The sequence below is a fragment of the Archocentrus centrarchus genome, chromosome 19 (assembly GCF_007364275.1).
Source record: "Archocentrus centrarchus isolate MPI-CPG fArcCen1 chromosome 19, fArcCen1, whole genome shotgun sequence".
Lineage (NCBI taxonomy): Eukaryota > Metazoa > Chordata > Actinopteri > Cichliformes > Cichlidae > Archocentrus > Archocentrus centrarchus.
This window is the reverse complement of record NC_044364.1, coordinates 12,333,321-12,344,977: the sequence shown is the minus strand read 5'-3', so window position 1 is coordinate 12,344,977 and position 11,657 is coordinate 12,333,321. Positions and strand designations below refer to the sequence as shown.

The 11,657-nt window shown below is 41.6% G+C and overlaps 1 protein-coding gene across 1 annotated transcript; it reads left to right on the top strand.

Annotated features, from left to right (window-relative positions):
* Positions 1-1,771: 1,771 nt before the first annotated feature.
* On the top strand, positions 1,772-11,552 carry tdrd1 (tudor domain containing 1). Its single transcript, XM_030755289.1, has 25 exons — positions 1,772-1,803; positions 2,111-2,278; positions 2,395-2,432; positions 2,780-2,840; positions 2,994-3,108; positions 3,254-3,320; positions 3,443-3,523; positions 3,631-3,810; positions 3,913-4,056; positions 4,140-4,302; positions 4,394-4,477; positions 4,623-4,799; positions 4,907-5,014; positions 5,954-6,124; positions 6,222-6,464; positions 6,877-6,996; positions 7,556-7,663; positions 7,847-8,014; positions 8,274-8,618; positions 8,702-8,818; positions 8,909-9,037; positions 10,198-10,365; positions 10,470-10,862; positions 11,140-11,183; positions 11,337-11,552. The coding sequence occupies exons 2-25, from the start codon at positions 2,119-2,121 to the stop codon at positions 11,406-11,408; spliced, it is 3,456 nt and encodes a 1,151-aa protein (XP_030611149.1). The 5' UTR covers positions 1,772-1,803; positions 2,111-2,118; the 3' UTR covers positions 11,409-11,552.
* The last annotated feature ends 105 nt before the right edge of the window (positions 11,553-11,657 follow it).

Sequence of the window (11,657 nt, the reverse complement as noted above, 5' to 3'; positions counted from 1 at the left end):
GGACATTTCACCTCTCATCTGAAAGGCTTCTTCAGTTCTCAAACCAAAAGATGGAGAGACCCAGGTTAAACCCCAGAAGGAGTAGTCCCTTGGAGATGCTTGTGACCCACTATTGTTCATGTGCATAATCGCATGCGCCAAGGTGTGAAAGGAGGCGTGGTTCATTACAATCAGTGGTTTCGGCACCTGGGGAGGGAGCTCAGATCGGACTGTAAACAGGGGAAAGTTGGTGATGTAATCCACCTCCTCTGTTCAGTGATGGTTGTTCACAGTGGACATAGATGGCTTCTTTTACTCCTCTTTCAAACCATCTGTCTTCCTGGTCCAAAATGTTAACTTTGGCATCCTCAAAAGAGTGCCCTTTCTCCTTCAGATGCAGATGTTCTGCTCTGCAGTCACTTATAACAACAAATAATGTTTGTTTTTTTTAGCTTTCCACTCACTCACAGATAAACATAACCTTACTGAATTAAAGACTGCTATTTCAACATTTTCACATTATGCTTGTTGTTAGCAGCAACTGCTGAACTCAGCTACCATTATCATTTTTTCCCCTTTGTTTAGATAAATAAAATAAATTGGGAAACAACTAATGTGGTCAGCATTTGCTGTGGATCATCTGCCTCCATCTTATCCTATCTTTAGCACAACCAACCCTCTGCATGGGCTCCTTTTTGGAATCTTTTTTGGATGCTGCCTGGCAGCTCCATATTCACATCCTTTGTCCAATATATCCACTATCCCTCCTCTGCAAATGCCCAAACCATCTCAGCCTTGCGTCTCTGAATTTGTCTCTAAAGTGCTTGACCTGAGCTGTCTTTCTGATGTACTGATTTCTAATCCCATCCATGTTGTCACAATGTGGTCTGCAAACATCATAGTCCACGGAGAATCCTGGCTGACCTCTTCTGTCAGCCTGTCCATCACCACTGCAAACAAGAAGGGATCCCACCTCCACCTTGAAGCCATCGCTCACTCCTCAGCACTCTCTCGCATGTCATCATACATGTCCTGCACCACCCTCACATACTTCTCTGCCACTCCTGACTTCCTCACGCAGTATCACAGTTCCTCTCTTGGTACTCCATCATATGCTTTCTCTAGATCCACAGAGACAGTACAACTCCCAATCTCATCTAGCTTCTCCATCAACACTCTCAAAGAAAACACCACATTTGTAATGATCTTTCTCTGGACAAAGCCATACTGCCACTCACTGATCATCACCTCTTTTCTTAACCTAGCTTCAACAAGTCTTTCCCACACCTTCATGGTATGGCTCATCAGCTTTATCCCTCTCTAGCTGCTACAGCTTTGCACATCACCCTTGTCCTTGATAACCAGTACCAGTACTCTTCTCCATTCCTCAGGCATCCTCACTCTCCAAGACTGTGTTAAACAATGTGGTTAAAAAGTTCACTGCCCCTCTCTCCTAGACATGGTCAGTATTTGCTGTGATGATTGTCAACAGCCGAGACAGCTAAAACACAATGGTCCACACAGCTTTTACTTTATTGATTTCAATTACTTTTCGGGCTTTTCCCCCTAAACCCTTAATAATAAGTCAAAAATATCAGGCAGTCCTTCAGTGACTGTTAACCGAGTTGATAGATGGATAAATGATAATATGGATATTTCGTCTTGAAATGATTCCCCGAGAACTGATTTTAGGTGTTATCCTTTCCTTGTGAGCATAGTTGGTCCCCATTTACTGCTTGTGCACATAGCGACCTGTATGCAACTGACGCGACTGCGCATGCGCACCAGTTTTTTCCAGCTCACTCAACACGTGCATCGGACAGGGTACGGCAGGGATTCTGTGGTGTAAAACTACACAGAAAATGTTACATTTATTTGATTGTTTGACAGAATAATACTCTTAAAATGCGTAGGCGTACGCTTTGCTCGTTTATCGTGGTTTTTTAATTGGTTTGCTAACGGCTCATTAAGCGGCTAGCTTGTCAGTGACCTTGATGCGTAGCAGAAGTAACTTTTAGCTAGCTAAAAAATGCTGAAGCGCAGGAATAAGTTGAAAGAAAAATGTTGGTCACTTTTTCTGCTCACGTCATGTCTTGTTAAACTCTCCCTTTTATATATATTTTACCGAAAGGTCCTGAAATGAACCGCTCGTTTTTTTCAAACGTGGTGCGACCAAACCTGCCCTTGAGGAAACCTTCCTCGAGCCCCGCGGGTTTTTCCGCCACGTTGCCGCCTCAGAGACAGCACAGCATGCCCGTAGCTAGAGCCTTGCGCTCTGCGCCAGGCTCCTTTGGAGAAGGTAAATCAGTCCAGCTACGTATACTGTTGCTCACTAATAACCAGAAACTGCAATTAAACTAATTGATAATTCTGTAAAAAATAATTTGCTGAATTTTTTTCTTTTTTACTTTATAGGTCCCATAAATTCGACAGTCAAAAGGGAAAAATTTGCAGTAAGTAGTTTAACTTGCTAGTTTTGTCATTGTTAATAAGAAATGAGTATATCAGACGGACAGCTCAGATTGAGCGGTTTAGAGCCAAAGTGATAGTAGATATTTTGGGCAAAGGACGTTGACTGTAGAGCTGCCAGCCAGGAGGAAAAGAGGAAGACCACAACGGAGATTCATGGCTGCAGCGAAGGAGGGTATGCAGAGGGTTGGTATGACAGAGGAGGATGCTAGGGATAGGGTGAGATGGAGGCAGATGGTATGCTGTGGCGACCCCTAAAGCAGCAGCTGAAAGAATAAGAACCATATGTTGTACAGAAATGAAAGTCAGTACCATTTTGTCTCCCTTACAGTTACTGGGTAGTGGCCCACCATCACTGACTGTAAACTTCTGCAACTACTGTGGTCAGCAAGGTATTATTAGTTTAAACGTGTATGTTGTCATTCTGTGCTCATTTCAGCCAGAGGCTCTTGATTGGGTGATTTTTGTAATTAACACTTATTTCAGCTCTGTTCTTCTTGTGTAAGCTTTTTAGTGAAATCTAAAATAGTGATGTTAATTTACAGGAATTTTTTGCTGCAAGCGGTGCAAGAAGGTGTTTTACTGCTCTGCTGCTTGTCAGACAGAGGACTGGAAGGCCCACAGACACGTGTGCAAGTTTGTTGATCCAGAGGCTGTAAAGTAAGCTTCATCAGCACTGTGCTATTGACTGTCTGTTGTTAATATTAATGGTAAAGAAAACAACTTTTTGTGATTTGCCACCATAGAATTAGATCAGGTTGTAATACCCAGTAAATAATGTGAAGTTGTTTCTCTTAATCTAAAGAGGGAAACCAAAGGAAACCTCAGCTGTGCCAGCTACAGGAGACAAATCCAGCCTAGGGGGGTTGAAGGTAATTGCAGTACTTTACTGATCTTTGAATGCAAGTAAAAGTTTAAAACTCCACATTTGCACAATTTGAAATCAAAAACTGTGTAAAAGAAAAGTGATCTGTATTTTATTTGTATATTGAAGCATGGTGATTCATGCAGCCTCCAGAGGGTTTATTTTAAGGACTTGCATGTAACTAAAATCATCAAGGGAACAGACATCCAGGTAAAACAGCTTGCCTCAGCTGTGAAAACAGATTTCTACAGTGTTATTAAAAATAAAAATGAGTTATGTTGTTTGTTGCACTTGTGTGTGTGTGTGTGCGCTTTCAGGCAACTGTTGTAGAGTTCTACAGCCCTAGCAGATTTTTCCTCCTTCCTCAATCCCCCGAGGTGCTGGAAGCTCTGCGGAGCATTAACACAGAGCTTCAGAAAACATACAGCAGCTTCTCAGTGGCAACATATGTACCCTGTGTTGGAGAGATTTGCGCAGTTCAGTTTTCCTGTGACATGGTGAGCAGAGGCACTCTTAAGCAAGTTCACGAGAGACACTATTTATTTGGATTTGCTTGGCTCCTGACTTGGCCCTTTTTTGTTGTTGTTGTTGTTGTCTAGAACTGGTACCGAGGCCTAGTGCAGACTTTGGCTCCTGACCAGAAGACGGCTAATATCCTTTACATTGACTTTGGCAATGAAGAAAATGTCCCAGTGGACAGGATCAGAGGCCTTACTGCTAATATCAAGCCTGTTTGCCCATGTGTGAGTGCATGGCACTGTTTTTTATGACAATCCCTGTGACAGCCTAGCATTATAAATTTAGTGCCTGGCTCTTTAATTTGCAGGCAATGGAGTGTTGTATCATTGGGGTAGTGCCAGTGGTGGGGAACTGGTCAGGCGAATGCTGCATTGCTGTGAGGCAGCTGCTGGCTGGCAAGATTGTGACGGTTAGGCTGGTGGAAACAGTAGATGGTCGCATCCATGCTGTGGATATTCTGCTTTCCATGGGTGGGTTATTTAAAATGAAGATTCAAATGTAAAGGGTCTGCTAAAGTTAAAATTCTTTAAGCCCAGTCCTCTACCTGTGTCTGTCTTTCAGGAAAAGAGTTGAGTGCATTCCTCCTTGAACATGGCTATGCAGTTAAAGAACCAGTCAACACCACACCAACTAAGCAAGATATCAGTAAGCTAGATTTATGTATAACATCCTACCCCAGATCAGTGCAGATGAATACTGGGACACATGGGTGATTTTTACTGCCCAGCTTGTCCTTTTAAAATAGTTTTTTGTAACCATTTGATTCCCCCCCCCCCCCCTCTTACCCCAGATGCCATGGTGAATGCATCCTTGGAGAACTTCAAGTGCCTCTCTGATGGAAAAGATGACAATACCTGGGCTCAACCACCAGAGCCACTGACGCAAGCAGTGGGTGATAAGGTGTCTGTTGTGGTCACCCACTTCCAGTCACCCGATGAACTTATTGTGCAAAAGGTGGACAACGCTGGTAAGAAGCTAATGTTAAGTTTTTAATACAACTTAAATTACACAACCTCATATATATATATACATACATACATACATACATACATAAGCTGAGATTTTGATTTGCAGGAGTGATTCAGGATTTGCAGTTGAAGCTGAGGGAACACTGCTCTCAGGTTGCAGCCCCGCAGAACTTCAGACCAGCCCCTGGCACAGTATGTTGTGCACAGTTCTCAGGTACAACATTTCAGTACTTGCTAATGTCTCACAATGGAGAATGACAGTATAATTGGTTATGAAAGCTTGGCATCTTAAAAATCATATAATTCTGTTAACTTCAAATCCCAGCATCTCATATTTTGTTACTTTTCTTTAAATGTTTTTGTGCATCTTATAGTGAATTTGGGGGGGTGTGGGATTAAAAAAAAAAAATTACAATCGCTTGTGCTTAGACACACCAAGGACCTCGTTTTGACCTCAGAAATAATAATAGGACTGTAGTTAGATAAAAGATGAAAAATCGGTGCAGGGCTGAACGGGTCATGGATGGGATGTTGAGGGGGGACAGTGTGTGTCAGAGTGACAGAGTGCGTGATGGAATGTGTGGAAAACTGAGCAGGGAGTTCAGAGTGTGGAGAAGTAATCCAAGCAAATAAAGAGTGAAATCCTGAGCAAAGCAGGCGAATCAGCTGAGGAGGTGAATGGCTGCAGAATGGATGGTGGATCAGTGAGAGGTCTCATGAGCGGAGGTAGATGTGGACGGTATGATAACCTGCCCCAGTTGTACTTTTACAATAATTCATTTATTAAAACATGTATTTTGTTGTGGCCATAGCGACCTGTCAAATGGATCCCACTGTATTTCTAGGAGGTTGCGCATTCTGGCTGTTCTAGTGTTAAACAAGTTATTACACAATGTGATTTGGAACTGCCAAATGCTGTTGAGTTAAAGATTTTTGTTTTGAAAAATAAATTTAAGTACTTTTATCATTTATTTGTCTTCAGAGCATCCCGTGCCTGAAATGTGTTTAACAGACTAATTCAGAGATGGCAAAAGTACAAGAAAAGAGTGTTTTTACAAATTTTAATCATATCTAGCAATAGTACAAGTCTGTAGCTTCTTGCGATAAATGTGCTTGGTGAATCCCCCGTCTGACCCCTGCATGTTTCTTCCAGAGGACAAGCAGTGGTACAGGGCTACAGTTCTGGCTTATTCATCAAAGGAACGCGTCTGTGTGGGGTACCTTGATTTTGGCAACTCTAAGGAGGTGGCTTTGGACCACCTAAGACCTATCAGTACCTCACTGTTGGCCCTTCCCATGCAGGCTATGCCTTGTGGTCTAGCAGGTATTATTTCCATTGTGCAGCAGATTTTGAGCACTTAATTCTTAAAGCATGTTAATCTGTGAGTGTAAAATGGCTCAGTTTTATGACTCCATTCCAGGGGTGCAGCCTGTTGGTGAGAGCTGGTCAGAAGAGTGCCTTTTGGCGCTGCAGCGAAGGGTGTCAAACCGAATACTGCACATTGAAATCCAGGGTGCACACGAGGCCAAGGCCTTGGTGACCATGATTGATGAGGCCAGTGATCCACAGGCTAATATAGCTGAATTGCTGATATCTGCAGGTTATGCTGCACCATGTCCTGTTACTACCAATAATGAGTCAGCTGCTATTGCAGAAGCACAAGGTATGATACGTCTGAAATTATCGTCACATTTGTAGGGTTTGTTTGTTTTGTTTTTTTCTCTTGGAAACTGGGAGTCCTCAAATTTCAGATTAATTTCCAGTGTTGTCCTTTACAAATCTACCAGTAATATACTGTGTATTGAAATGAATTTAAGAATTGGAAATTACATTATCAAAATACATAAAATTACTTAAGATTGGATTAATGATGCTGTAGAACTGAAAACATGAAGCAGTCGGTCCTTTTTGAGAGAGGACTTTGACACCAACATGGACTGACTGCCTGTGGCTGACAGCATAAAGTAAAAATGCCGTATTCACTGCTTGTGGCTGAGTTGGATGTGAATAAGCACAGAACTGTAGAACTTGGTGATGAAATGCACATATGATGTAGCTTCCTTGTTCCCTCCCAGTGTGTGAGCCTCTGGTTTGGTCTTACACTGAACTTCCTTGCAACGGCCAGACAGTGGCGCTGCTAGCCAGTGTCGTGGAGAACCCAGGAGCGTTTTACTGCCGCATTGACAGTCCTGCAGGTATTGCTTCTATAGCCAAACAGCCGCCATTTTTGTCAGTGCGAGCATTGTCTCAGCAAATTTGTGTTAATATCTGGTTGCTTTTAGATTTTAAAGGCTGAAAATTTTCATAATCTTAATCGCCCTTGTATTCCAGCTGATTATCAATCATAATGTATTCAACATTCTTTTTCTTATATTTTAAATATGTAAATTTGTATTTTGCACCACCAGTGGAAGGACAAGCAAAAACATTTCACTTTATTTTTTGTAAAAACTAAAATCAGTTTATTTTCTGTTTAGAAAATATCAATAAAGTATTTACCTTTTAATGTTTTTAATATGACCATTTTTATGAATTGAGTTGAATGCCTTTGTCATTGTAAGCAGAGCAATGAGATTGTAAGTGTAACCCCAATATGGAGTTTAAAGTCAAACAAAAAAAGTGCAGAACAATACTATTAATAAAATACAAATAAGCTATAAATGTTAAGTATGAAGAGTTACAGAGTGATTCAGTGTATTCATTTATCGGTGCATGTAAGTGTTCAGGAAGTGTTACCTGTGTATGTTTGTCCAGAACACCAGCGCCTGAAAGAGCTGGGGGCTCAGTTAAAGCAGCATTGTGAGGCTGATGCCTCACCTTTTGAGCCCAAGGTGGGAGAGCCTTGTTGTGCCCTGCTTTCTGGTGAGACCATCTGCTGTAACACTGCAGTTTATTGATCATTATTATAGTTGCTGTTTATCTTCTACAAAGTCAAGATATGACAGTTGTGGGTCTGCTCACAGTTTAACCATTTCCTTTGACGTCTAAACCCATTCATAATCACTTTTTTTTGTTGTGTGGGATGTTGTGCTGTTTGTTCCCCAGATGATGGAGCATGGTATAGGGCTATGGTAAAGGGACTGTCTGATGACCAGGTAGCAGTGAACTTTGTGGACTACGGGTACAGCTTGACAGTTGAAAAGGGACACCTTCGATCCATTACACCCCAACTCCTGACACTACCCTTCCAGGCAGTTTGCTGCTGGCTTGCAGGTTGTGTGTGTGTGTGTGTGTGTGTGGTTGAGAGCTCTCAGTTTAGCAATCAAAAGCATATTTGATATTTTTGTCCTTCATTATGGCCATGTGAGATTTTATTTCATCAAAAGACTGCATTATAGCACTAGTACTGTGTGAAAGCCAGACTGGAAGTTTGCTCAGATTTTTGATTTAAAAAAAAAAAAAAAAAAAGTTTTCTCAAAATTTTGATTAAAAAGGTAGATTACCTTGAGTGGTATATGTTTGATTTTTTTAGGTGTGGAGCCTCTTGGATCAGAGTGGAGCAGTGAAGCTGTGCTGTGGTTCCAGACTCAGGTGGATGGTGAGCATCTCTCTGCACGTGTCCTTTCTCTCACTGAACAGGGCTACGGTGTGGAGCTGCAGAGCAGAGGAGTAAATGTGACAGCTACCCTAATTTCTGAGCAACTAGCCAAAGTTCCTGAAGAGACTGCCAAAGAAAATCATGGAGAGACATGCTCTGCAACCAAACAAATTGAGAAGAAAAATGAGCAAGGTCATTCATGCACTCAAGTCTCCAATCAGACAGAAGTAATCTTCAAAGAGATGCCACCTGAGGGGCAGACTGCGGTGGCAACAGAAGGTCAGCGAAAGCGTTGAGGTTCTCAAGATGTGGGTGGTGAATTAGAGCCCAATTTTTAATTAATTGTTGCATTCTGGTTACAGTGCCATCTTTCCCAGTGGAGTGGAAGACAGTGGAGCTGCCGCTCAGTGATACCTTCCAGCCTTATTTTGCAGGCATCATTAGTCCTTCCCTCTTTTATCTGCTGGGTCCCACCCAAGGTCAGAACAGTTCCCTCTTGCTGTCTTATAAAACATGAGAAAAAAGTTGCTGTGCCATATGTAATTGCTTTGTATTTTGCATGCCTGTAGTAGATCAACAAAAGCTTCAGGGGGTGGTGGTGGAGTTGGCTGCCTATTGCAGCAACAGCCAGGCCACTTTATCTTCAGCTGTGAAGAGCAGACCGGCTCCTGGAGCTGCCTGTTGTGCCCAGTTCTCAGGTGAGCGAAAACATTAACTCATTAATATACACTCAGCACAGAGGTCCAGAGAGAAACTTAAATGTGTGTCTTGTGTCTGTCTTGCTGCGAGTTACAGTGACATGCTAGGGTTTGGTCAGAGCTTTGTTAATGTGAACAGTTGCGTGGTATGTACTTAATGCCATCTTTTCCAAGAATCATAGTTTTTAAATGCATTTTATGGCTAGCTGAGAGTTCTTCAGTTCTTTTTGCAACAAGATTTTCAGGCTACAGGATAATTTTACAAACAAGTCTGCCTCAGATCTTGACCTCTTTGTACTCTGTTGTTGAAGGCGAAACATTTGATTACCTGTCTGCCAAAACTATTGACCCAAGTTGTTTTTTATTTTCTAATTACTTTATTTTTGAGATTTCAATTCATTTCAGTTTTAGTTGAGCTTTTCTTGTTTGTTGTATAGTTTGAGTGTTTAGTTTTTCTATTTGTCAGGAGAATTTGTCAAAAGTAAAGAGAAGATATTACAACCCCCCCACCACCACACACACACACACACACACACACACACAGCAATGTGTGGCAAAAAGGCAAAGGTTGATTCATGCAACTTCAAAGCTAGTCATGAATAAGATATCAGTATTCACGAAGAGTCTAATTTGAAATATTCCTCCTCCCTGGATTGAGGTAGACTAGTTTTCACATCTCATAATGCTTTGAGGAAATTTCATTTAGAGATTTTCATTTAATAAATAATGCAAACCGGTCAGAAGGCCAAATGAGGATAGAAGTACCAATCTGCGCTACTCAGTTTTCTTAACTTGCCTGGAGTTTTGTAGACCCCACCTGCAGTTCTTGTTCTTGCAGAACTAAGCTGGTAATTCCATGTCTGCTAGTAGATATAATTACACTGTGTGTGTGAGTGTGTGTGTGTGTGTGTGTGGGTGGGGCTTTTAAACACAGTATACAGAGAGAGTAGGCTTTAGCTGGGCATACATTCCACAGTCCAGCTAACAGTTTGCTTTCTATGCTGTAGTTTCATAGAGCACTTCTAAATGTTTGTCTCTTAAGGGTGAGTTCAATGTTTCATTAAATGTGAGTTTTTATAGAAAATTGATTGTGTAAATATGGTAATAAAACCCTGTGACTACAAAACAAAAAGTAGAATTGGACTTCTTTTTTTCCCCAGCTGACAATAACTGGTACCGTGCAGTGATCCTTGAAGTCGATGAGAATGAGGTGAGTGTCCTCTATGCAGACTACGGCAACAGTGAGAAGGTACCACTCTCCCGGATCTTGCCCATCCCTGCCTGCCTGCTGCAGCTTCCTTTTCAGATCATTCGCTGCACCCTTGCTGGTAAGGCATTGGGCTCCACGTACATTTCAAATTCCAACACAAGTATTCTTTGTAATTCCTCTGGGCTTCAGCATTTTACTCACACGTATCCTGTCTGTTAATAGGTAAGGAGCACTTTCCAGCAGAGTGGCCTCAGGAAGTGCAGCAGATGTTTCAAACTGTGCTGATATCCGGGGTCCTCGCCACAGTCCAGTACTTTGATGGCTCGGCTAGTGTACTCTCCCTCGTTCTGCCCGCTGAGAAGGGTGGGGGAAACATCACCGAAATGATCTTAGAAGCATTACATGCCCAGACAAAACGTAACCCTTGCACAACCCCGACCCAGAAGACTGATGAAGGTGGCAGCAGCACAACTATCAGCACTGCAGCTGCACCAGACAGTTCGAAGTCCAAGCCGATACCTGAAAACCAAAAAGGGCCGATTGGCACCGAAACTCTGGACCCAACAGCCGAGCATCTTGAACAGAAGGAAGATATTTCTGCAGCATCAGTCAGTGGTTAGTAAAATCAATATTGTGATTGTAGGATTAAGTTACCTGCTATTAAATATGTAAATTTCTTTCTTTTTTTTTAAAAAAAAAGGTTGACCTGATGAAGTAGATCCAAAATAATGTTAGATTTTTGTTATGCAGTATGTTACATTTCTTAATTTTGTTCAAATTGGTGAAAAGTGTATCAGATAATTTCTGTGGACATCAGGATTTGTTGTACTCAGACTAGTTTGACTTATTGAGGTGGCTCAGCATTCTCTTACGTGTCTCATTCAAATCCTAGGTCTGCAGACCTCGAGCTGCTGCTGTCAGAGCCTAAAAGCCAAGGTCAGAGTTGGTCACACAGTTTTGAGTAACACATTAATCTTAAATTCCAATGTTGTATAAACACAGACTAGCTTGCAGGTGTGCATAATGTAATAAAATGTATAATATTTTGAAATGCAAATGACTGTTTTATCTACTCTTCCTCTTCCACAGATCGATGAGCTGGAAGTGCTGATGAAACTGCAGCTTTCACTGATGAAAATGTTGGCTGGACAGAAGAAGTAGAATTCACAGAGCAGTTCACAACTTAAGAATGTTCATGTTTTTGAAATTAAGGATTTTTTTGCAGTCCCGATCCCCTGTTCAGATGGGATGTTCTACCTGACTTTTATGTTTTAGTTTTACATAAAACTTTGTGAAAAAAGACAACAGTGATTTTTTTTTTTTTTTTTGTTCTTTTTGAGCTGGTTTATTACTTTGGCTTTCTAAAAAGTAAACCAATAAGAAAAGGTTGAATTTAATGTCTCTATACTG